This window comes from Cololabis saira, chromosome 7, assembly GCF_033807715.1.
Source record: "Cololabis saira isolate AMF1-May2022 chromosome 7, fColSai1.1, whole genome shotgun sequence".
NCBI lineage: Eukaryota > Metazoa > Chordata > Actinopteri > Beloniformes > Belonidae > Cololabis > Cololabis saira.
The window spans coordinates 19,435,504-19,462,952 of NC_084593.1; the positions used below are offsets into that span (position 1 = coordinate 19,435,504).

The 27,449-nt window shown below is 39.4% G+C and overlaps 2 protein-coding genes across 2 annotated transcripts in view; one reads left to right on the forward strand and one right to left on the reverse strand.

The window, feature by feature from the left end:
• ppp2r2ba (protein phosphatase 2, regulatory subunit B, beta a) overlaps positions 1-17,904 on the reverse strand; it is a 48,696-nt gene extending 30,792 nt beyond the window's left edge. The window contains exon 1 of the mRNA XM_061724944.1: positions 17,729-17,904. Within this exon, the coding sequence (XP_061580928.1) occupies positions 17,729-17,807 (79 nt within the window). The 5' untranslated portion in view covers positions 17,808-17,904. The remainder of the gene's footprint in view (positions 1-17,728) is intronic.
• Positions 17,905-21,376: 3,472 nt separating this feature from the next.
• rpl26 (ribosomal protein L26) lies at positions 21,377-27,275 on the forward strand. The gene is made up of 4 exons (XM_061724947.1): positions 21,377-21,426; positions 22,244-22,415; positions 22,498-22,638; positions 27,110-27,275. Exons 2-4 carry the CDS (start codon positions 22,248-22,250, stop codon positions 27,236-27,238), a joined length of 438 nt encoding a protein of 145 aa, XP_061580931.1. The 5' UTR covers positions 21,377-21,426; positions 22,244-22,247; the 3' UTR covers positions 27,239-27,275.
• The last annotated feature ends 174 nt before the right edge of the window (positions 27,276-27,449 follow it).

Below are 27,449 nucleotides of genomic sequence, written 5' to 3' on the forward strand. Positions count from 1 at the left end.
CTGATAATAAATTAATTGAAAATAATGTGTGTACAATGATTAACTATGGACAGAGCAGTTTAGATGAAAATTAATCAAATGGAACAATTCTGTTTGCAACAGCACATCTATTTCATGTATACAACTCAGGGTTTTAGATGAACCATATGGTTCACATGTGCATGAGAGGATACGTTAAGACAACAAATAGATAGCTGTAAAATTGTAATTGTTTTTGCTTGCATTACAATCTTGCAAACAATAAAGCAAAATTGGCCTTAAGGTGAGAAAGCATACACACGCTGCAGATTACAATGTGTTTTGTGAATACACAGCCTTGTCTTGCTGCGAGGAAATGATGCCACTTAACAGAAAATCGTTGCATTGTACCTCTGTGGTTGCTAGGAAACTGCAATTGAATTGGCATTGCAATGCAGCGGAACAGCTGTCCATGTAATTGGACAATTAAGATCTTAAAATGTCATTATTTTAGTCATATTCATCTCAATAAAGGTTCAAACAAGTCCCAACATATTTTCCACCAATTGGGTTAATGGGATGAACATGGAGAGCTCATGTTCAGAGGAAAGCTGAACATGATTATTGCAATGATTACTGGTGCATTTAAGGAAGAAGTCCAGTTGCAGAGCAAAGCTGTTGCTTGGAAAGCTTGCACTGACACTTTGTGTTAAGTATGCTATATTTATCCTACATCACTCTCCTCTCTGTGGACACATGAAAGACTGGCCAGTAGAAAGTAGGTTAAGCAGGTTAGTGAGTGACTACAAAGCCACCTCCCCATGCATAACCAGGGATCGTATGCAGCTTATGATCAGGACCGTGGACAGCTCTGCACAGAGCAGACATTGAGGTAAACAAAACAATTCAAACAATGTTTCATATGGAAACATGAGAGAGTAAAACATTACATGTAGATTAGTTTTTTTGTACATACTGACATGACTGAAACTACAGTTGGCAAACAGGAAAGTTGAGCGCTTCATCAAGGGGTTAGCATTTTAGGAGTATCACAGCAGACCGTACTCTCACTATTCCTCTTTACTGTTTACACTTCATGTTTTCAGTACAACTCAGAATCCTGTCATCTACAAAACAAATCCCATGACTCTGCTGTTGTGGAGTGTGTTCGTTATGGACTGGCTTGTCAGATCTCCCCATGAACATCTCACCAATCTCACCTTGAATGTCAACAAGACAAGGAGAATTATTGTGGTTTATAGGAGGACCAGGAAAAAGCGGACCACTATTTAAACCTTGGGAGAGGAGGTGAAGATGGTCGGGGATGGGACACAATAAAAAACGTACACAACATAGTTTCCATTGACTGCACTAACAGTTTGCGACCTGATGTGGAAAAATTAGGATTTGTAGGTATTCTCAACATCGTAGCTGGTATATTCAATGCTCCCTACCACCCAAAAAAAATAATCCATATAAAGAAATTTAATCTAACCTAAATTAATTTGAAAGTAAAATACTATCAGTCATCATCAGAGGGGGCCGTAGCATGAGAATCAGAGACTTTAGGAAACTAAAAGTAATACATAGGCTCTGTGCTGTGGGTAACTGGAGCCCCTGAAAGCTGCAAAACACAATGGACAACACAGCACATTTTTTACACAACGCAGTCATGAAACAACCGAGTGTCTTCAGTCAGAGACTTCCTCAGGTTTGCTCCAATACACACTGAAAGAAGAAGAAGATCATTCCCGCCTACAGCATGGCCTTGCACAATGAGTCACTTTAGAAAAATCTAATTGAATTGAACTGAATAAAATGCTTGATGCTTGATCTGTTTTCATGGTTTCTTTGGTTTCTTTTAGTGCAAAATGTATCCCAAAATTAAGAAGTGCTACCCTTCAACCCCACAGCTACAAGAAGAAAATGTGTCATTTGTCTACATGGATTCACTACATAATTCAACACATTTTTCAGCTCTTTGAACTTCAACCGGGGGCAATGCAATACTCCAGTGTACTGTATGTCTTTCTAGCATTACATAGTTAACACTCCACAGTTAAATCCACCTGCCATATGTGGCCAACCATTAAAAAAGCCTGTATCTATGTAACAAGACCAAATGTCACTAACAAGAATAGCAGCGCTATGGAAAAAGCCTGACCCCCCTCATCTGAACATGTTCCCTCCCCTTTTTTCACCACAGCTTGCCAGAGAGGTTGCCCTGCAGCCATTCAGCCGTGTTTCAACCATCCCTAGGAGACGCCGGAGCATGTCCTCTGTGCACCTCCGCTCAAGAGCCCCCCCAAGACAAACACAGACACACACACATGCACCGCTCTATTACAATAGTCCACGCCCGGACTCTATCAACAACAAAGACACAACACATGCAAGCGTGTCACACTTAGAGGCTGTAATCTCCAGGAAAATCCCATTTGGCAGAGCAGCTGCCAGCATGGATCACGGGTAGGCTGTAGTTGTGGTGCCCACAGGGTGGCAAGCTGTCTGTCCACACTTTCCTATAAACTACGGACAGGCAAAACGCGCACACACAAAAATAGGTGTTTAAGGTGGGATCGCTGTCATGATAAATTCTTCCCACTTGCTGCTTTAACAGAATCATGTCAATAAACTCAAAAGGCCAGTTTCTCATTTAGACAGGGCTTAATTTTTATTGCCCGATTTATTGATCCGGTATGAGGGGGGTCTCTGTTTCAAAGTAGCCTCGGGGATTGGCCATTTCAGTTGTAGTCGGGCGAGAGAAGACTTGCTGGCAACAGCGATCCATCCATCTGTCTGTTTATGGTCCTGGCTGTCCGACAAAAACACTTTCCTCTCCTTAACAGACATGACACATGGATAAGGAAATGGAAAATATATATCCATCTATCTATCTATCTATCTATCTATCTATCTATCTATCTATCTATCTATCTATCTATCTATCTATCTATCTATCTATCTATCTATCTATCTATCTATCTATAAGATAAGATAAGATAATCCTTTATTACTCCCTCAATGCAGCAGTACACTTAACACACACATGCAGGGAAGGGGGTAAAAAAGTAAAAAGTACAAGATAGAGATGGATAAGGAAATGGAAAATATCTATCTATCTATCCATCCATCCATCCATCCATCCATCCATCTATCCATCCATCCATCCATCCGTCTGTTTGTTTGTCTGTCTATCTGAATGGGCCCTAAAATAAGGTGGTGAATAAAAAGCTTGAGCGTTGATGATCTAAGAGCACCACCATCTGGCGAAAAAGAAATACTGCACAGTTAAAACTTGTCAATATTATCAACAGGTTTAATAGTTAAGTTGCACAAATGCACACAAACTAACAGCTCTATGTGGTTGTTCTCTGATCCTGTTGGGTTACATTAACATTAGATTTAAAAGGTAAATCCCTGCTTTCTTTGACTAGACCCTGGAAATTAGTCAACGGGAGGGCGGTAAGTCTTATACTGGATCTGGTAACATGTGGGTAACAACAAAAATAGACATAATCCTGTAAACAATATACCTTTTGCAGAAAACACAATAAGCCGCCCTGCAGAGAAGGTGATTGGCTGCAATCTTCCATCTCTCCAGGACCTCCAGCCTCCAGGACCCTGAAGCGTGCAGGAAAGATTGCAGCAGATCCCTCCCACCCCGGACACAAACTGTTCAAGACTCTTCCCTCTGGCAGGAGGCTGCGGTTCATCAGGACCAAAACCTCACGCCACAAAAACTGTTTTTTCCCAACAGCAGCTGGCCTCGTCAACAAGGCCCCGGTCCCCCCTCTCCCCCGTCTACCACGGACTGCCCCCCCATCCCACTCTACGTTACATTAACGTAAAGATTCCAATCCTGACCTTATGCGTTACATTAACACACATCCTAAGTCACTTTTGCACAGACTCATATCCGGCACTTTAAAAACCTCATATTGTACATTTTTGCTTATACATTTTCTCTCTTATATATTTGCTTTTATATTTGTATTGTATTGCACCAATCACCACAACAAATTCCTTGTGTGTGTTAGGGATGGGCGGTATAAAATGACGATAAAAAAAATACCAATTCAACTCGACCTTTTTAACTATGAATCTATCTCGCTCTCAGATCCGCCATGTTTGTTACACAAAAACCTCATCAACGGGAATTTATCTTTCTTTCTTTCTTTCTTTCTTTCTTTCTTTCTTTCTTTCTTTCTTTCTTTCTTTCTTTCTTTCTTTCTTTCTTTCTTTCTTTCTTTCTTTCTTTCTTTCCTTCCTTCCTTCCTTCCTTCCTTCCTTCCTTCCTTCCTTCCTTCCTTCCTTCCTTCCTTCCTTCCTTCCTTCTTTTTTCCCTTCCTTCCTCCTTTCCTCCTGCTCTTTCCTTCCTTCTTCCCTTCCTCTTTTCTCCCTTCCTTCCTTCCTTCCTTCCTTCCTTCCTTCCTTCCTTCCTTCCTTCCTTCCTTCCTTCCTTCCTTCCTTCCTTCCTTCCTTCCTTCCTTCCTTCCTTCTTTTTTCCCTTCCTTCCTCCTTTCCTCCTGCTCTTTCCTTCCTTCTTCCCTTCCTCTTTTCTCCCTTCCTTCCTTCTTTCCTTGTTTTCTTCCTTCCTTCCTTCCTTCCTTCCTTCCTTCCTTCCTTCCTTCCTTCCTTCCTTCCTTCCTTCCTTCCTTCCTTCCTTCCTTCTTTTTTCCCTTCCTTCCTCCTTTCCTCCTGCTCTTTCCTTCCTTCTTCCCTTCCTCTTTTCTCCCTTCCTTCCTTCTTTCCTTGTTTTCTTCCTTCCTTCCTTCCTTCCTTCCTTCCTTCCTTCCTTCCTTCCTTCCTTCCTTCCTTCCTTCCTTCTTTTTTCCCTTCCTTCCTCCTTTCCTCCTGCTCTTTCCTTCCTTCTTCCCTTCCTCTTTTCTCCCTTCCTTCCTTCTTTCCTTGTTTTCTTCCTTCCTTCCTTCCTTCCTTCCTTCCTTCCTTCCTTCCTTCCTTCCTTCCTTCCTTCCTTCCTTCCTTCCTTCCTTCCTTCCTTCCTTCCTTCCTTCCTTCCTTCCTTCTTTTTTCCCTTCCTTCCTCCTTTCCTCCTGCTCTTTCCTTCCTTCTTCCCTTCCTCTTTTCTCCCTTCCTTCCTTCTTTCCTTCCTTCTTTCCTTGTTTTCTTCCTTCCTTCCTTCCTTCCTTCCTTCCTTACTTTCTTCCTTCCTTCCAAAAATCATTTTTACACAAAAACATCATCAACGGGAATTTATCGTTTTTACCGCGACATGACAAATTCTTATCATGAGCAATTTTTTTGACGGTATATCGTGAACGGTAAAATATCGCCCATTCCTAGTGTGTGTGTTAACAAACTAGGCAATAAACCTTTTTCTGATTCTGATTCTGATTCTGATAATCAACACTTGATAGGAACCATCTGAGAAACGTCTAAATCACTTTCTAATAGGGAGAGTCTTACATGGAGTAGGTAAGAAAAGAATGTATGATATTCTTGATGTTAACCATGAGTTCAGAGTTTTGAGGGTAAACAGACGTTCGACCCGTCTACTCCCTTCTTATTCTTGTTATCACATTAATTTATGATGCTTTTGCCCCAGTTTTTAAGGTTTTTGTTAGAGGTGAACTTCTATACATATTATGTGTTTCTAAAGTGATTTCTCCACTGTACATATTGATTTTATGAAAACATAAGACATTTACTATTTATCTTTACCATATATACAGACCCACACCCCAAAATTGGACACCTGCGATCTCTTGTCCGCTGCACTGCACTTTATCAATAACTGATAAATTCATACAGGCACAGTGAGATTACTGTGAGAAACTTTTGTCAAGGAATACAATATTGCATATGTTAACCTTGTCTAGTGGCAACATCAACATCTCTGGGTATCTCCATGGACCACCACACATTGTAAACATGTATTGTGGTCAGATAAATCAGTCAGACAGATTATTTTTTACTTTTTTGAATAAATGGACACCATGTGATCAGGACCAAACATAAACAGGACCAAGGCGATTATCAGCAACACGCCCTTGCCATAACTCACTTGGACTTGTGTGGCGGCGCCATTAATGCAAGTAAGTAGAGTGAGATTTTAGACTGATATCTTTTCCTGGGACACCCATGCAGTGTTTTTTTGGCTACATCCCAAGACAATATTTAACTTGTAAATTATAAATGAAAAATTCCAAAAGACAGATCTGGTCATGTGTCCTGGACAGCACTAAAGCTGCTCTCGGCCTGCATGTGTTGTGGCAGCATCAATGTGGAATCTATATTTTGTCCATCGCTGGTCTCAGAAATAATGCAGAACTAATTCCCCCGGCATCAGAGGGGCTGCAGGACTCTGAGCTGAACAACCGGCCAGAGGTGGAGATGTGGAGGGAGCAGCCTTGTGATCTGAGCATTTATAAAAGCGTATGAAGTCACGCACTTGAGCCCACATGCGTGAAGGTAAACATTTCCAAGAGGGGTGGCACTAAGAGGGTGCACATCTCATCAGATAGATGAGTCTGAAGAAGGAGGAGGGAGATAGAGAGTCAGGGTGGGAGTTGTGATCCGCAGACATGCTTCACTAATCATCCACTGAGCAAGGAGACATAATGTTTCCTTGCAAAACCAGCATTTCCTGGTGCAAATGCATATCATGGAACCTGAGGAAGCTGTTTTATACCTAAAGCTCTTTCATTAAACCATCACAAACAATTTTGCAATAATTTTTCTTTTTGATCCGGTGTAAAAACAACAACCAGACAAATCGAATTAAGCTGAACAAATCTGCAGACGGATACACTTATCTAACAGTGAATGGCTTAAGTTTGGGGGGAAACAGTAAACAGGGCCAGGACAGCTTGGCCTAGCAGCGCACCATCAATACTAATGACATCAGGATACAAAGTATCACTATGGAAACCTGGAGGCATTAGTCCGATCCCACACCTCGCTGTACTACCGGAAGCCCAAAGAAAAGGATCGGATGGGATGGAGAAAGGAAGACTGAAGGTAAAGCAGACGAAAACAGAGTCAAAGGAAGGAGGCAATGAATGAGAGTCAAGATGAAGAGGAAGAAGAAAGAACAAAATGTCAGAGAGGAGGAAAAGAAAAGGGCTTGGGGTGGAGGGGGGTGGGAGCAGGATCATGGTGTCGGAGGCATTGGTGAGTTGAAGCTGTGTAGGTGCCAGAGCCAAGCACTTGGGATGAAAACAGCCAGAGCAGTGTGTCACAGCCAAGCCTGAGATTCAACTCTGCCGGAAAAGAGCTCCTCCCCTCTCCCCCCTAAAATCTGCACTCTCATCCCTACCCCCCACCCCCTCCCCCACATCCATCCATCACCAGCTCTACTCGACTGCATGGCCGCCTCTCTTTGAGGAACACTCTGAAACAGCCCAGATGGGCTCAGTGAAATGCATCCCTCCGTCTACAGCTATCTCCATCACTGCAATGCCACTGCTCCCACGGTGCAGTTAGGCCTAGGGGCTCACACAGAACCAGCGTGGCACAGTGTCACTGGTAAGAGGCAGTGTTGTGAGCATTTAAAATCATAAGAAAAAATGTAAATCCTCTCAGGATACATTGGTGTGGGCATGTTAGGACTTGGCCTTTAAATGTATTTACTGTAAAGCCACTTCCAGGCATAGCCTGATCCATGAGACCCACATCCAGAAAGATCTAGGGTCTGAAAATAATCCACAGGGCCTCCAAGTGTGGGCACCAATGGTTGCTTGTCAATCTACCTTTGCACACAGTTGGTTAGCGCTAGAGATGGGCGGTATGGACTAAAAAATGTATCACGATAATTTCTGGCATTTATCCCGATAACGATAAAAATGGCGATAAAAAAAAAATACCAATTCAACTCCACCTTTAACTATAAATCAATCTCGCTCTCAGATCCGCCATGTTTGTTACACAAAAACGTCATCAACGGGAATGTATCCTTCTTTCTTTCTTTCTTTCTTTCTTTCTTTCTTTCTTTCTTTCTTCTTTCTTTCTTTCTTTCTTTCTTTCTTTCTTTCTTTCTTTCTGGCTCATTTCTTTCTTTCTTTCTTTCTTTCAGGCTCATTTCTTTCTTTCTTTCTTTCTTTCTTTCTTTCTTTCTTTCTTTCTTTCTTTCTTTCTTTCTTTCTTTCTTTCTTTCTTTCTTTCTGGCTCATTTCTTTCTTTCTTTCTTTCTTTCAGGCTCATTTCTTTCTTTCTTTCTTTCTTTCTTTCTTTCTTTCTTTCTTTCTTTCTTTCTTTCTTTCTTTCTTTCTTTCTTTCTTTCTTTCAGGCTCATTTCTTTCTTTCTTTCTTTCTTTCTTTCTTTCTTTCTTTCTTTCTTTCTTTCTTTCTTTCTTTCTTTCAGGCTCATTTCTTTCTTTCTTTCTTTCTTTCTTTATTTCTTTCTTTCTTTCAGGCTCATTTCTTTCTGGCTCATATTTCTTTCTTTCAGGCTCATTTCTTTCTTTCTTTCTTTCTTTCTTTCTTTCTTTCTTTCTTTCTTTCTTTCTTTCTTTCTTTCAGGCTCATTTCTTTCTGGCTCATATCTTTCTTTCTTTCTGGCTCATTTCTTTCTTTCTTTCAGGTTCATTTCTTTCTTTCTTTCTTTCTTTCTTTCTTTCTTTCTTTCTTTCTTTCTTTCTTTCTTTCTTTCTTTCTTTCTTTCTTTCTTTCTTTCTTTCTTTCTTCAGTTTTACACAAAAACGTCATCAACGGGAATTTATCGTTTTTACCACGAGATAACAAATTCTTACCGTGGGGAATTTTTTTGACGGTTTATCGTGAACGGTAAAATATCACCCATTCCTAGCGCCACAGTAAATCAGAGCAACGAACAAGGTGCCGTATTCACAATGACAGTAACAAGTTCATTGGGAGAGTGTGTGGTGTAGAATAGTGAATTAAACCTTTGCGCTAGCCTGTCTGCAAGGCAGCAAAATACATCTACCTTGTGAAGGAATGATTTGAGTGCAATCTGCTGTTCAATTTTCCCCAAAAAGTCTGAATTTTTCACTGTCCATGCTAAAGCTGGTTCAAACAGCTGTGAAGCGTCAGCCGCAGACATCTAAACTGTTTAGATCCAGATTATGTTGCTGCTCTGTCGTCATCGTGCTTAACCCACCCAAGGATGGACTGATTTGATTGGCTTCCACATGACTTTTGAGATAATGAGCTCCACAGGATGGTAGCTAAACGTTCCTGCAAACATAATTTTCTAGCACTAAATCTAGATTTTCTGGTCTATTCCAGGCATAGAAAAGCCAGCTGATGGAAAACTTGATTTAAGCTCAGCCTCCTGCACACAGCGTGCTTCCAAACACATTTTATTTTGGGTGGGTCACAGAGCCATTTGTTCAGATCAATGTGAACTAATCACTAGGGACCACGCATAAACACAGTTAACAAAGCTCGGTTCACATGCATGAGTACAAACCTGTTCATGAGGACACATTTTTGGATAAAGGGAAACTCTGGCTGCTAAGACATGAAGGTGATTCAATTAAAGATGAATGCCCTGTCAGAGATTAGATCAAATAGCACATTTTATATAGTTTGGATAAAAATTGTCCAATGAATATGCATTTTTAAATTAAAATCTATTTTTTGAGATTATAACATTATCTTTGGGGTTTTTTTTTGTTTGTTGTTTTTTTTTTAAATAAGCAAGATAGTCAAATGTTCTTGCATGATTGCTGACGAGAATAATGTGCAATGTACCAAACAGTATCAAAATGGTTTGATAATGTAAAATAGCGTATGATGTCATATTGTTATGGTTCCACTTGTCCTTTGTTTGTCGACCTTTTCCTCTAACAGATATCGTTTGAGAGACTCCCCCTCTCGAGATGAGAGACAACGAGTGAAGAGCCCAGACTTTCATTCGGTCACCTCAGCATGATGCCAGAGTATGGTACTGGTGTCTTGACAAATTTCTAAAAGATATTGCAGCAACAGCGCGATAGAGAGAGAGAGCACATATCAAGCACTGCTGCGTAAGAAGTAACCTTTTAACGTTATACTTCTGAAGTATATATATTCAGCTAATTTCCTGAAGTCATTAATTAGGTGTCTGTTTTCTATGCTGTTATATAATTAAAACTGGCTGCTTGTGAGCCTCATCTTTGCTTTGTGTTCTTTATGCTCAAGCTTGTAACATTCAACATTCAAGACAGGTACTAAATGAGCTCAGCAAAACCCTAAATTATAGTGGAACTGAGGACCCAAAATCACGACGTCATACAAAAATAACTTCCTGATATATCTGGCTTTCAATTCTGGTATAAAAAAAGTGTCACCTGGTAAAATTATGTTAACAGCTAAAATTCAAAATTTAAAAATAAATACCTTTTCTGATATATACTTCAAAATCTAATGCCATTATACACAATGGCGTGATTTTTAAATGAAAGTTCACTTGCGTTGTTTCTAATGAAATGTAATACTGGCATGCCATATAAACTGATAATAATAGATAACTGCTGCTCTGCATGTACAGTGTGAACAATGCTCTCTGTATTGGCTTAATATGTTCTGTGATAAAGTAATTGTTCCTCTCTCTTCCCATAAATATGAATCATTTCACACAAAAACAGCCATCTATCTTAACGTGGTATCAATATATCTGAATGTAAGCAGGTTATAAAAGACGTTCAACAACAAAGTCATACAGATAGTTAAATCCATTTATATTAACGGGCACTATTTAAAGCTTTACTAAGCCCTGTGCTGTTTAATCATACACAGGTCTAGCTGATCGGTAATGCATCTGACAAAGAATAACTCAGGAATGAGTTGAATGAAGCTGCAGTCTCTCCATGACCCTGAACAGGATGGATGAATATCTGTAAAAGAGAGGTGCGTCTTGCAGTGGATCAAGTATAAATGTGCATCAGACAGACACTAGTTTTACAAACTGTCATGAATATAGAAGGAACAAAGTAATCCAGAGCTATATGTATATATATATATATATATATAAAGAAATGAAACAACTCAGCCACAGATTGACATACTGCTTATGTCATCATGTAACATCATGTGCAATTCAAAAATGAAAAAAAGAGGCGAGGCGGAAAGGGAGAGGCAGACTGGTACTTCATGTACTGATGCTGTCTGCTGCCTCAGATAGTAGTAGCATTAGGCAGCCTTATTTATCCAGCGCCATGTCTCGTGCAGAACACCATTCACACACTAAAACCTTTCAGAACAATACGAGACAAATAAAGATGCCGTGTCACTCTTCCTCTCTCCCTCTGTTTCCATCACACTCAGAAACACAATACTACATTATGAAAACAACAAGAGCCTCATCACCCTCTTTCTGTCGACAGCCATCTCAACTATAAACAATGTTTTGATCCCTGCTCCATATTGATCTTATTGCTCGAGTTATGTTGTTCAAGCAGTACTGTGATGACTCTGCAGCAATCGCCGGCTATTTTCAGGCTAGGACTGAAAAATTATACTGGGAAACTATAAAAGAGCACCTAAGCTGAGCTCTAATTGGATCACAGCCGCTGTTGTTACGAGTATGTGCAGATTTCTACGGACAGCTGAGATTAAAACTGCAGTCAGCTGTGTCTTGGAGCCTAAAGTTGTTTTGTCCACTACTGTGGGAGGAAATCACACTATTGTATCTCCCCTCTTGTTATGCTGTATAGGTTTGGTTGGGTCTATGAGTGTGAGATCATCGTGGTCAGTACTCGAGTTGTAAAAGGAAATCAGGGGGGATGGTGGACTTTATCATATGGGGACAGATAATTTGTGCTGATTACAAATAATATAATATATTACAAATAATAGCACTGAGCAAAACACCTGCAGAAATACTGCAGGAATGACATAGCAGCAGTTAAATGCAGCCTTCTGTAAGCTTTAAATATCCACTGGGCTTACATCAAATACATCAAAACACAACAATAAAAAACTGTTTTCTGAACTTATCAATATGACTCTGTCCTTCTCAGGATAAGTAAAATGGATCACTGCAAAAACTCAAAATCTTAACAAGAATATTTGTCTTATTTCTAGTTAAAATGTCTCATTTTAGTAAAAAAAATCTCATTACACTTAAAACAAGACTCATCACTGGAAAAAAACAAAAATTTTCACCTGTTTCAAGTAGATTTTCACTTAAGTAGAAAAATCTGCCAGTGGAACAAGATTTTTTTAGCTTGTAATGAGAAGATAAATCTTGTCCCACTGGCAGATTTTTCTACTTATTTCAAGTGAAAATTTACTTGAAACAGGTGAAAATTGTCAAATAAGTTATTTTTCTGGTGATGACTCTAAATGTTGAAACAGCAGTAATATTTCAGGGGGGATGATTTTGACCGTTTTTATTTCAGGGGGGATGGCATCCCCCCTCATCCCCCCTCAACTCGAGTACTGATCGTGGTGAGTAAAGAGCTGGGAACGGTGTGCTCAAAGAGACTGAAAAAAAAAGAGTGACTTTCCTGCACTACAGCAGCGCTTGAGTCCCATCTTATGTCAGGAAGTGTTCCTGATCTATTTCCACACCCGCAAAGTGCTTCAGGGGTTCTGTGTTTGATTTTCCATTGAATCTAGACAAATCCACTAAAGCAGGTTTTGTTTTGTTTTTTATACCAGTAATTGTCGTATTAACAATTTGCACATAGCTATAGCTTGAGATTTTATTGTAGCCAAATATACTTATCTTAATTATCAGAAACACAAATGACTTTTCTACATACGGCTTAACATTAAACAATGAACAGGGGTGCAAATGTCCTGTTAGACGTGAGGATCGTTCCCTGACAACTACACTAGTAATGCGCACACAGTCAACACATCTGCAAAGCTAAAAATATGAATTTGGTTCCCTGCTTTGCATTGTTTCAAATACGTGCCACTGCTTTGTGTAATTATCTGCTGGAACGATTGTTCTCCCATTCAGCTAAACGTCCTTCACTTTGGTGCCGCACGATCTCATTAAAGTTTCATTCAAGCTGCAGTACAAGCAAGAAGAGACCACCGTCAATGAGTGTCACCTGACCATTTCCAACACTAAGCCTGGGTAATTTTAATCACAGTAATTGCAGGTTATTATGAAAAGAAACACAAGGAAAAAGAGGGACTGTGTGTTCACATCTAAGAATATATCACGTGCATCAATATTCAGTTGTTTACTGCACATTTCAGTGCAACATTTGCCTCCAAATGATGTCTGTTTAACAAGCGTGTAGGAACTTTGTCATAAATCAGCATTTACTGAAGTCATTTTATTGCAGCACTATGAATTTGTTTGCAGTAACCTGTCTCACTCTGTCCGTCAGAACCCTTTGTAAAATTACAAAGACAGACTGACAGAGAGGAAGCCAAGAAGAAAAAGAGGAAGCCCTTCCTGATGTTCTATATTTACCCCAATCCCAATGGCAGCTGTGTCTCTGTTGCAGCCTCGTCAGCCGGAGCAAAGACCCAGCAGCACAGCTCGATATGGAGCCTCTCAGTCTGCCTCTACAGCTCCCAGCTCCAGTAAAGGCAATGTTGTTTAACGCAAAGAGTTCACAACACTGAGGGGCACCACTGAGTTGCAGCCCCGAGGTGAAATGTTTATTCTGGGTCGACATACTGCAAGGCAAACTGGAAAATAATCATCGTAAATCAGGACAAAAGAGGCTTGCCACATGTTTTTTTGGTGCAATGACACACCTTCTCCTTTGAGGCGTGTATCTTTCCTTATTTTCCCACAGAAAGCCAGCAGGAAATGTTTTTGGTAAAATGAGATTGTAAGCGAACGCTGTGAGAGGAAGACATGAGATATGTTCTGCTGCTTTCTTCTCACTACGAAGAAAGTTCCACCTCAGTGGGAGCAAATGTTTTACTCTTCCACCTAGATATAATGTAATTTCTGAACACCATTTTCCCAAACTCTTTTTCTTTTTTTACTTCCATTTTGTAGACTGTTTGTTTCCCTTCATTTAATTCAGCATTTGTCACATGAATCATGAACGAATGGATGTTAGAAATGGCCAGAGACCTGCTTAATGTTTAACATAAACATTACTAAACATATAGCATTTGTATTTGCATTTTCATCCCATCACAGACCGCTTTAACTTCTTTCCACTGACATTAATGTCACTATGAACTTCCCAAACTAACATCAGGATGAAATGTATCCTATTCCATCAGCCTGAAGTCCCCAGTGATGAGCTTAATGACAATATCAGGGCTCATAAAATATTTTATTAACATTAATAACTCTAACACTATTTTCTAGAGGATTTACTTTGTCTACTAATAAGAATGATTATTATCATTTCATACATTTACTTTTCATCTCTGTGCTTATTTCTCAATTTATCTTCTGTATCGTTTCCTCTATCACTCTTCTATATCTTATTATGTTAATATTTTAACACCCCAAGGCCACATTGTGAACTTCTCGGAGAAACTCCCCAAAAACCCAAGAGCTTCATCTCAGACTCTGCAGGCCTCCGTTAGTAAATCAAATATGAACGGTAGTAACGGTACAATTAGAAAAGGACGGCTGAAGCGCGGCCTCTATTGAAAGACTGTGAGCGGAGTAGCCCCTTCTCTCTATGAAGAGCAAGACGGCATCCGTTTCCAGAGCTGCACAGCTCTCAAGTCTAGAAAAGATCAAAGTGGGGGTGTCTGGCCAGGACATTAGATGTTAAACCATACGATTACAAAACACCTCACACCCACCGTCAAACACGGTGGGGGAGGGGTGATGATATGGGCTTGTTCTGCAGCAACAGGATATTAGATCTTTGCAGTCATTGATTTGATATATGAACTTCTCTATTCTCTATTCTGGAGGCAAATGGAAATCTGATCGACTGATGTCTGGAAGGGGGTGAGGTTTAAATCAAGGTGTTGCAAAAGTAAGGTCAAAGTCCAGCTGTCAACCAGACTGAAATGCATGAGGCAGAACCTTAAGCGAGCGGTGTATAAAACAAGAGACTCCAAAATTCAATGAACTGAAGAAACATATCCACGATGACGGACTGATGAAGTCGCACAGAAAATGAATACTTTAAGTTATTGCTGCTAAAGGTGGCCGTACCAGCTACTGCATCATAGGGAAATGCCTCCAGCATTGTGCCCACTTCAGCCAGAGGACGTTTTTACAGAAAGCCCATGTTACGAACTTCAAGTGTGGAGTTCAACGGACACACTAAGCTACTAGTTGAGATATGCCGGATTCAGAGTCTTTGCAACTCTAAAACAACTTGATATGAGCCCATTGTTAATTACTGTTGCAGCTTTTCCCTTTAAGCTGTTTTTGTGTGAAGCTCACGAAACATGTGCAAGTGTGTAAATTATCAGTTGTGTACGCGAACTGACTAAAGTGGTGTACAGGGAAGGGATGATCATGAGGTATTTGTTCAGAGCTTTTAACAACAACACACTTGGATGTAACACGATATATGAACACCAACATAAACATGCTGTACTCTTAGCACGATCAGTGTAACACTTTGTCAAAGACATGACAGGAGTCCCCCTGCAAAATTCTGCAATGACAAATCTGCTGCTTTTCTTATTAATGAACCACCCGAAACATAAATGCACATGCACAAACATGACACGGGAAGACTATCAGTCATTAATCACAAAGACCCATCCAAAAATGTTCCTTACTCTCCTGCTTTCTGTCACATTCACACAAATAATATATCACAACATTTATTCCCGACAATACAGCAACTAAGAAGGAGTAAGATAAGGAATCTGATTCAGGACGGTTGATTAATAGCAGTGTAAAATGTGGTGAGGTGTCACTTGGGCATGCACGGTTTTCCTGACTCAAATACAAACAGAAGCAGAGAGCAACACAAACCCTTCAGAAAATCTTTAGACTTAATCCATCATAAGAGAATTGACAGACTGATAAGAAACAGGAGAAAAGATAACGTCAGGGGACACATAAAAAAAAAGGAAACTGATAAAAGCTGCAGAGAAATCCACGCAAACATCCACAAGGGTCAGAACAGAGGCAGACCAAGTATTGCTGTGTGTCCCTCAGAGACTGGACCCAGGTGAGTTCAAGTGGTTCTGGCAGACTAGTCTTCATAATTGGTCCATTCAAACAGCAAGAACCCACACACACATACAAGGTCCAGTGCAGGGCTTATATAATGTATTTTCCACTAACATGGTAACAGCACAGTCATTTTCCCCGGGGGGGAACGCTGCTCAGCTGGAGGAGGCGGGCGGGCATGAATCAGGGTTATCGGGATGCACTGACCAGCTTCATCCAGACTCACAGAATGTACATAACATAGCAGCAAGGTCACATCAGGACATGAAAACACACGCTCATGCAAAGACGTGACTATAACTGCACAAAAAGTCTACTTTTAGGCACTTTTTGAAACGCATACACAAAACCGACAGCATGGACGGGAGGTGGTCTGTGTCTTCTTTACTCATCACATTTCCAGGGTCATGTGCTGCGTCATCACACACCCCGCTGGCCTCAAGCACACGAGACTGAGCATCTCTCACTTTTGTTTTCCTCCTTACTGCTTGATAACATCTCCACGCAGTTATCAAGTTACTGTGGCTGAGGATTGCAGCTCTATGTTTCATGATCCATCACATCTTCGATTATACCCCTCCATTAGGCCGGGCAGGGGGATTGGGAGTTAGAAAGGAAGTTAAAAAGGGAGGGAGAAGGTGAGAACAGACAGAGAGAGATTGTGTTTGTCTGTATTACTTTTAACATCCTGCATCTCATGTTCAGTTGCATTCACTGATTTTTTTTTTAAATTAATTTCTTTTTAAACAATTTTTCTATTTGTATTTATTATCAAATGTGTGGTTATATTTGACATGACTTATCAATGTGATATTTCTCAGAGAAACAATTTAAAAAGAACAAAAACAAATGGATGTGACTGAAACTGAACATTTAAATGCATTAAAAGCGGTTTCAAAAATCTAAACGTGCATGACTTTCTCCTGGTCTACAGTAAGTGACAACAGTACAGGTCAACTTTACAAGTTAAGCGGGGCGCTGACTATGACCACCAAATATTCCACTTCCTTCCTGGGCCAGAGGAATGAGAGCAGACCATACACAGGAAGGAAGGAGGGCAACCATGCAAAGCTAAATAATGCAATGCCTCAGACTCCACATTATGACCTAGTAAATGGCTGCTTATACAAACGTTGAAAAGCTCTTAGGTTGTTTCTGACAGCACAATCAGTAGGACAAATTGACCAGCCAACATAGGAAGTAGTTTTGGGCCATTGGTATTAAGGCGGTAGAGTTCAATATCTGAGACTCCAGGGAAATACAGTAAGTGTGTGGACACGGTGTATAGTCCTACTCAGAAAAGGTTTTGTCACCTCTCGCAGATTGAATACTCAGAACTGTTTGAATTAGGTTTCTGTCTCTGAACAAAGTGTGGTGACATGAATGAGCAAGCCATGGCTAAGGGGCAAAGGGGGTACTTGGCATGCAATTCCACAAACTGACTTTCTCTGTTGTTATGGTGTAGGCCAGTGTATATAAAGAAAAAAAGGTAACTATGAGTGCTATTTTTATTTATTTTTTTACAAAAAACAGTGTCACGCAAAAAAGATATAGCTTATCAACTATTTATGTTCATTTCTTCTTTAGTATTTTTCTTTACTCCCCCGAATCTGCATGAAATAATAAGCTCTATTACCTTAGTATGTTGTGACAAATGCAGTTTTGTGCCACAACTGGCCCGTGTAACTTCTACACATGTATACATAATAATACAACCTATACATTCATGTCACACACACAAACTAAGCAACTCACTGCCCCCTCTGCGTCCCACCCTACCTTCGGTGTGGCAAGTGGAGGACAGGATTGTGCTCGGAGGGCGGAAGATGTACGGCAGATAACGGGAAAAACATTTCATCTTCTCCGGTGCTTTCCGACGGGTGAAGAGCCTTGTGTTGCTGGCTCCACATCCGCACTGCTGCCGCGACAGCCGGCCAGGGAAGATCCGGGGAGCTGCTGCAGGAGGGGAAATAGAGGGGAAATAGCCTCTCTGTCCGCGGCGCAGTGGGGCTATGACAGCATCACTTTTTTTTTTTGCTTTCTTTTTTTTTTTTTTTTTTTTTTTTTTTTAATAGCAGGCTGACAGCAGGCTCCTGGGATGCAAACAGCTCCTGTATCCCCGGCTGTCCCTCTTTACATGCGCGTCCGAGTTGTTTGAGGCAGGACAGGGGTTCCCTTCTGTCCTGCCAGCTGGGAGGTCAACGCGTGTGTGGTCTGGCGACGGGAACACACTCTCTAGTGCTTGTTTTCTCAGCCGATTTGAGTAAAGACAACAGAAATCACAGCCCGTCACATAGATTATACAGACATGACAAACTGTAATAAAAGGAAGAAGATAAATACCAAACAAAACTTGTTTGTTGACCAGGTTATCGACTAATCAAGTCTGGCGCCATCGTGTGGCAATATTTCACCTCACAGGAGTTAGAAGACGACACAGATGGATACTCTAATGATAATCTTTTTTTAAATTCAAGTGAATTATATCCAGTACTCGAGTTGTAAAAAAAAAATCAGGGGGGATGGTGGATTTTATCATATGGGGACAGATATTGTGCTGATTACAAATAATATAATATATTACAAATAATAGCACTGACCAAAACACCTGCAGAAATACTGCAGGAATGACATAGCAGCAGTTAAATGCTTTAAATATCCACTGGGCTTACATCAAATACATCAAAACACAACAATAAAAAACAGTTTTCTGTCTTTCACGGGATAAGTAAAATGGATCACTGCAAAAACTCAAAATAAGAATATTTGTCCTAAAATGTCTCATTTTAATAAAAAAAAATCTTATTACACTTAAAACAACACTCGTCAATGGAAAAAACAACAATTTTCACCTGTTTCAAGTAGATTTTTTTTTATTTCGAAAACATAAGGAAAAAAATATAAAATTTTAAAACAAATTCCAAAACATACAGAAAAAAGCAACAACAACAAAAACGTAATACAAACAGGGGAAAAAACAGTGTCTGAAAAGGAGCAGGCAGAAGTAAAACTTATTTAACCCTGCCCCTTTGTTACCTCTATCATAAATTAAACATAAATAGCTGCTAATTTACCTATTAGGCTACCGATTTTCCCATTGGTTGTGCCTTTGCACCTAACCAAGATTTTTTTGCTAGTAATGAGAAGATAAATCTTGTCCCACTGGCAGATTTTTCTACTTATTTTAAGTGAAAATTTACTTGAAACAGGTGAAAATTGTCAAATAAGTTATTTTTCTGGTAATGACTCTAAATGTTGAAATAGCAGTAAAACCACATTCATTGATGAAATGACATAAGGGATGGAAAGGGGGGGTGGCAGTTTTACAGGGGGGATGATTTTGACCGTCTTTATTTCAGGGGGGATGCCATCCCCCCTCATCCCCCCTCAACTCGAGTACTGATTATATCTCGTTAAATCCATACGTCTCCAAGATAGAAATTGGTACCCTAACTCATTGTTTTTGGTCATGTCGTAAACTGCAGGTGTATTGGTCTGATGTGCTTTCTGAAATAGAAAGGATATTGGGTTTAAAACTGGAGATGGACCCCGTATCTCTTGTATTGGGTGTCCCAAGGCAACACTTGATATCAAAATATAATCGGAGGCTGTATTGTATTCTGACTTACGCAGCGAGAAAGAATATTTTATTGCAGCGGATTAATGAAAAAGTACTAACTGTTAAAGGCTGGCAAAGAGTGGTGTTTGATCTGGTGCCATTAGAGGACCTGACATGTATATTACATTCTAAAACAGACCAATTCTACAAAGTTTGGGGCCCTACTTGAACTATGTAGAGCCGGGTGTCTCTAATATCATGTTGCAGCGATTTTCTTGATTGGTCATACTGTACATTTTTATTGTAACCCAGGGTATTATTTATAGGGATCTTAGCTGGTGTTTTTTTTTTTTTGGTTTTGTTTTTTGTTCTGTTTATTTCTTTGCCTGTTTTGATTTTTATTTCTGTGGATCATACTACGTATACATTCTTTACTTGTAAAAGTGAAAAATTAATAAAAAATATTGTTTAAAAAAACAAATCCATATGTCTCGTAAAAATAAATATGTAACATGCAGTAATAGTCTGACCTTATGCGTCACAATAATGCACATCCTAGGTCACCTCTGTACAGACTCATTACACTTTAAAACCAACATGTTGTACATTTTTTTTCTTTTAAGATTATTTGTTCTTTTGTATTGCACCAATCACCACAACAAATTCCTTGTGTGTGTTAAACTACTTGGCAATAAACGTATTTTTCGGATCGACCACCAAACTAGACAGGCACAGACTGCAACGGGTAATTAGTTCTGCAGAGAGGATAATTTGGGACTAACCTCCCATCTATCCTGGACCTGTACCGGTCCAGGACCAGGAAAAGGGCAGGTAGCATCTCTGCAGACCCCTCACACCCAGGACACAGTCTGTTTGAACTCCTCCCCTCTGGACGGCGCTACAGAGCAATGTAAACCAAAACCTCCAGACTCAGGGACAGTTTCTTCCCCCAAACTGTTGCTCTGATGAACTCTCATCACTCATATGGTCTCAGAGAAATCAATCACTGTGCAATAATAATAATAATAATAATAATAATATTAATAATAATAATAATAATAACAATAATAATAATAATAATAATAATAATAATAATAATAATAATAATAATAATAGTATTATATAAATGATAACACCTGTGCATTATTTACACCATCACCAACCCTTCCCTCAGTTCTAGTTGATGACCTTAACAGTTTCCGTTCCAATGTTATGACTGTCATTGATTCTATCGCCCCAATTAAGACCAAAGTTCTGTCAGGAAGGATAACAAGTCACCCTGGAGAAACGCCACACTGGTTAAAGCTCAGAGAAGGATATGTAGACAAGCAGAAAGCAGGTGGCGCAAAAACAAACTCCAGGTATATTACAACATTTAGAGAGAGTCTTTGCAACTATAACCAGAAACTGAAGAATGCAATGCAATCATATTTTTATTCCAATAATAATAACCACAATCATATGCTGTAACAATGCACCTTTCAATAACCATGTCTACCTCATAATGCTGCACCTTTCACTTTTTTTAAACTGTATATATGTTAATAAGAGCCATTTGTCTATTTACTGTACAGTGAAAATAACCAAGTCAAATTCCCTGTCTTGTTTGACCTAACTTTGCCAACAAACCTGATTCTGATTCTGATTCTGATTCTAGTCATTCAAAATTAAAGAAAATTGTCCGAATAAGTAACTAACAAATCTATAAAATGTGCTTAAATTATTTATATTATATAACGAATGTAGCAATGTTACGCATGTTAAAAAGATACATAAATGTTAATTTGTTATATTTTTAATGTTATTTTTCTCCCCACGGGAACCAACGTGGACATCTCGCGATACTTGAGTGCACTAATGCAGGCGGAAGTATATCGCGAGTCTCTTTTCCGCCGGCCATAGAGGAGCAAACGGCAGGGTAAGAATTTCAGGCGAGCACATCCACAAACTTATCGTCATCCATCCTGCTTTTCAGGTCACAGTGTGACTATATACAAGTTTAAACACAATGTGAACACAAGTTTGATTAAATTGGGGACGATATTAACCCGATATCGATAATGGAAGGTTAAATAAATGCTGCCGAGCTCTCGGTGTCTGTCCCCGCGGATGAATCCGCATGTCTGCGAGCGCTGGTGGAGACGACACGTTCATAGTAGTAGAAATAGCATTCACTGTCCTTTACAGGAACGTACTTTTATTTCCCATCTGATATTTGATCGGTAATCTCTCTAAAACCGGGTGTTAGAGAGTTGTAAGTCTGTTCTATAATGCTAAACACTTAGCACACATGAGTAGCTTAGCATGTAGCACTGGAGACCTATTTTACTCCAGGAGTTTGTATTTATACTTTGCATTTTAACCCCGTTTTGCACAATCTCCGGGTGGTAATTACATTTACAAGCAACTGTATTGTATTTATACTTTATACTTTGCATTTTAACCCCGTTTTGTACAATCTCCAGGTGATAATTACATTTACAAGCAACTCAAATCAGTAGTTATGATAGTTGGTGGTTAGCCTTTATATTCCCTGCAATTGTTTTCTTCTTTTGAGTGTGAAAAAAAGGATTCATGATCATTATTTGAAGTTGAACATATAAGTGTAAGGGCATGTATGCATTCCTGTCTAATGTATATGTTCATTGGCTTCTACCATGGGCTTTTCACATGTGTGAATAAATCAAATCAAGTTGTAATTAATCAGTAATGTTTAATTTGTTTCCTCCTCGCAGCACCATGAAGCTGAATCCATTTGTAACATCCTCCCGCCGCAAGAACCGCAAGAGGCATTTCAATGCCCCCTCACACATCAGGAGGAAGATCATGTCCTCTCCCTTGTCCAAGGAGCTCCGCCAGAAGTACAACGTGAGGTCCATGCCCATCCGCAAAGACGACGAAGTCCAGGTACTGTAGCTTGGCTTGTGTTTGTGGCTGCAGGTACGTGAGGTGGGTTTACTTACTTACCCCCTGATGCTGTCGCACACAGGTTGTTCGTGGACACTACAAAGGCCAGCAGATTGGCAAAGTGGTCCAGGTCTACAGAAAGAAGTACGTCATCTACATTGAGCGTGTGCAGAGAGAAAAAGCCAACGGCACCACGGTCCATGTCGGCATTCACCCCAGCAAGGTGAGACACGGTTGTGGATAATCTTGGCTTGTTGAGGTGCGGCTGTGTCAGAGGGGTTCGGTCATTAGGAAACCTGGAACAGCGTCACTTCATCATATTAAGTCACCAGGGTGTTTTTGTTCAATATATTTGGGTTAAAACATATGAGATTACATTTGATGAATGTTTTGGTCTCAAAGGTTAGAGAAAGGTTGAGAATGGACCAGTCTTTGTTACTCTCAAGTAGCTTACGTTGAAAATTGTGTTACTTGATTTTTAAATTAAGACAATAAAATAACCATGGAAAGATTTATTGTCACTGACAACGGTATAATGCAAACTATCAGTATTGTGTTCTGCTTGAAGACTGTATGAACATTCCTTCATAAAGGGTCAGTCTTTGTTTTCCAGTAACATTTGGTTTTCAAAGATTGATAATGTTTCTTGCATAATCATATTATACTTGTAGGGGTTTCAGAAGCAGGGAGAGGGCAAAAGCATTGTTATTTTGCAGGATATTTTCTGCCACTAATTTTGGAGAACTGAACTGAGATAATTTCAGTAACGTACCAATACAAGGTCTGCTTATATTGATGTTTGAGGGCCGGAGAGGGACTGACACACAGAAGCCAATTAAAGTTTGTTAAAATGCTATGCGATATGGGCCTTTTCTCTCTCTGTAATGAGTTTCTTTTTTGACGGGTTTGATAAGGCTCTATGAAGTTACAAGATCTTTTTGACGAGGGTACAACTTGAAGAGCATTGCTCCCATGCATGGTTAGGTTTTGATCCTGTTTATGCCCATTAAGAGGATAGTTGTTTATGAGGTGAATGAGAGAACAGTGGCAGGGAGTCGAATCAAACCTGTGGTGACAAGTCTGCTGTAGTAGCATCAGACATCGAAGAATATTTGATCTGAACACATTTGAGAGAAGGTTGCAGTTATATGTTGCACAGTTGGTGTTAAAGCAGCATAATTTATCCTTTTAGCTCTATTTAAACTCCAGAGAATTACAGTAAATCTGTATAGAAATGATATATATTTAATCAGAAAAGGTATGCAAGATTGCAGTTTGTTTTCATATATTCTAACACGTTTTATCAGGGCTAGCCAATTAATCCACTCATTCATGGCGATATCTGAAAAATTAAAGCCAATTTTAAATAAATAATTATGGACCAGCAACGCCTCCCCCAAACAGTTCTCTTCAGAAGTACCGGTAGACAAATCCACAGCATAGCCATGTGTGTTAAGAGTGAACAAGTATCTCAAGAACAGAAGTTCCCAAAACTGGCTAGTTGTTTGAGTTTCTGATGTTTTCCAAAGCACTATCTGCTATAAAGTTTATCTGGCAGCTAGAGGCAGCACAATGCCTAATTTATTTTAGCATCTTGAATGGGAGCAAGCAGCTGTGTGTGAAGGGAAGGTTCTGCAAGCTGGAGTCTGCTGTAAAGCTTGTTTATAGTCCATGGCACCTAAGGGTAGAAGCACAAGTGATTTATCCCAGCACCTTAAATGAGTGGGAGAGATTTGTGACACACACTGAGCTGCACATCACAGCAGTTCCCTTAAATCACGCAGGAAACGGTAGCATTGTTTTCCTGCAGTATTCTATATGACAAGATCGAGACCTGGTGGAAATACATTACAGTTGTGGTGGAGTGCACACCTCTAAAACTTTGGCTTGTTTATGGTCAGAAAGCCTTGAGTTCCTCCACCTGCTGAAACAATCGACCTTCAGCATCATCCTGCTTATTACTAAGTTTTATTGCTTATTTGTATGTGCTATTTTTTTAAATATAAATTGGGTCTTAAAGTCGAGATTGGACATTATTGGTAATTTGTACTCAAATGAATTTATTAAACATAAAAATTGGATGTGGTGTTTAAAAAAAATGGTGTGTTTCATTTTTAGACTATTTCATCCAGCCCTGTTTTTATATTTAGTACATAAATGAGGCAAACTTCAATGGGCTGTTGTCAGTTAGTGCAACATTTTGCACTACAAGCACAAAACAAGAAGGAAAGAAGTTAAAATTAAGTATTTTTCCTTATGGCTTTTGCTGAACTCTCCTCCAACTCAGTCATTTACTGAGTCTCTGTGATCAGATTGTTGTTCAGGAATAAGGCTGCACTAAAGGAGTATTTTGGTCATTAATTATTCTTTCTGTTGTCCTCTTGGTTTATAGTTTTCCTAAATGCAGTATGCAAAAGTATGCTGATAGTTTGAGAGAATGCAGTCATGTTGCTCAGTTTGCTAGACCCAGGGTCTGAAGTATAGGGGGGATTAGCAGAACTTTGCAAAAATATCTATATTAATAGCTATGATTGGCTTTACTTTTTAGGGGAACGTAGACACTTATCCAATTGATTATGTTGATTGATTCATACAATCTTTTTCTTGTTTTACTCTTGTTGCATCCTGAACGCTGTACAAATTTTATGTAATTTATCTTTGTAAATCATTGTTGGACTACAAAATCATGCCTGAGCCATTGTTGATGGGTATTGTGTTTGTGCAGTTTGGGTATAGCTTCATACGCAGCTTCAGATGTTTCAAGAACTGCATGTTTTGTCTAAAGAGCACTGAGCTGTGTTGTGTGGAACTGGTGAGACTGTGTGTCACTCCTGCATTGAAACTTAAGATGTACGTTTTGGCCCTTTTGGATCATTAAGAGAACTATTATTATTTGTCTTACCCAGGTGTTGCAGTCACCTTGAGTGGTTAAAATGTGTTTATACAGATGTATAAGATAGTGTTTTTATGCACGTCTGTACTGTTTTAGAGGCATACATGGACCGCTACATGTCCTGCAATACATCATGATCTCATCGCCTGCATCGTGATGACATTTAACCGTTGGATAGTAGTATTGAAAAAATATATTTTCTGTAACAGTTTTGTGGTGTGTTTGTAATGGGTTTGAAACAGAAATGTCCAAAAATAAAAACTGAAGAGGGAAGACAATGTAAAGTTAGTTAGCAAAAACATGTTTTTTCATAATGAAGACACACCCGTGTTTTTTCTTGGCTAATAGGACAAGTAGGAGGCTACAAACACAGTTCTCGTTGGCACGTTGATACCAAGCAAGAAGTATTCTAATCTAATCCACCAAGACAACCAACATAAATTTCAAGAATTAAAAGGCGAACTGTATTCTAGTCAGTATCTGTGTGGAGCAAACAAATAATGTGGCAGTGAAAGCGGGTTCATTGTGGCTCAAGGGACCACAAGACTCCAATGGAGCCCTATTCAAACAACCCCATAATCATAAAACATGTATCCTAGAAATTCTGTATGCATTCTGACTGATTTAACCATGCAATGTTGTAATATGATGCTGTACAGCAAACATTTGACTCCAGGAGGACTTATTTTCATCAGTTAACGTAAATGCTGTTGATGGAAAATAGGGCTTGGGTCAGCATCTGCACATACTGACGTTTGTTTTGTTCTGAGGGATTTTTGCAGTCGTTTTAGTTTTCCTGCATCTGCTTTGGTGGTATAATAATTGACTTGGGGTGCTGGCTCTCCGGTGCTCTCCAGCCCGTGGAAGAGCAAGCCAGTTCTTTGCAGAATCTGTTTAAAACTGTCTCTAGCACCAGCACCAATTTTGAGTTTGTCAAAGTGTCTTCCAGAAGATACATTTTTTAAAATCTGTTCATGCTCAGCAGGTTTTTCCAGAGTAGAAAACCCGTTCCTGAGTAGAATATCCAGGAACCAGCAAAACACCGGCAACACGTTGAGAAAGCAAAGTGTAACCTTACCTTTTTTATAGAAACCACAATGATTGTGTGGCACAGAATGAAACAGTTTGGGACTCCTGCTGTGTCTGCATCCATGCATCCAACTTACCCACAAAATAATTTTTAATTATGTGCACCTATATACATTTTAAAGCCATGGGTATAATTAATTAATAATTATTACTGGTTAATTAAAACCAGTCATATTTATGTAATACCATGACACAAATATACAGAGAGGTGTAGTTTTAAAAATAGCAGGAATATTGGAATGGTAAAACCCATGAAATGCCAGATGTAGATGGCTGGTTTTGGTATGTAAACCTGAGAAACAGAAATGTAAATAATACTAATAGAGGTCAAATATGTTGGGACTCATTGCACCATATGCAGGGAGGACAATCAGTGCAGGGTGAGACATCCGAGATAATTTGAATGGAAAACAAATGATTCAATTTAGAGATTAATCTCGTTCCCATTGTAGTAATGCTCATCACATTTTAATCCTGCCTTTTAAGACTGTATGCAAAGAAATTAATTTGAACTTGAATTGAATGTGGTGAAGCAAATTTATACATTTCACACACATTTGTAAGTTGTAGTAAAGAGCATATTTTGTTTGGATTAATGTCTTGCAAGATTTGGTTAATTTTAGATGTTTTTTTTTTTTTTTTTTTTTTTTGCAGTGCCACAACCAGTGAGATATTTCAAAGTGTGCTTATCAATCTATTTTGTTGTCTGCAGGTGGTTATCACCAGGCTAAAGCTGGACAAGGACCGCAAGAAGATCTTGGAACGCAAGGCCAAATCTCGTGCTGATGGAAAGGAGAAGGGCAAATACAAGGAGGAAACCATTGAGAAGATGCAGGAGTGAAAATGATCTTTTGCTATCAATAAACTGTATAAACAGATCTAACTTTGTTTGTTTTTAATGGGTGGGGAGTCCTGTATTCATGTAAAAGTTGAACCGGTTCTTGCGTTAGGGAGTAAACTACACTTCATTGAAGTGTTGCAGCTTTTAAAATTGAGTGATATTGATGCTTAAGGTTAACTTTTAAAATAATTTTTATTACAGCGTAGATGTG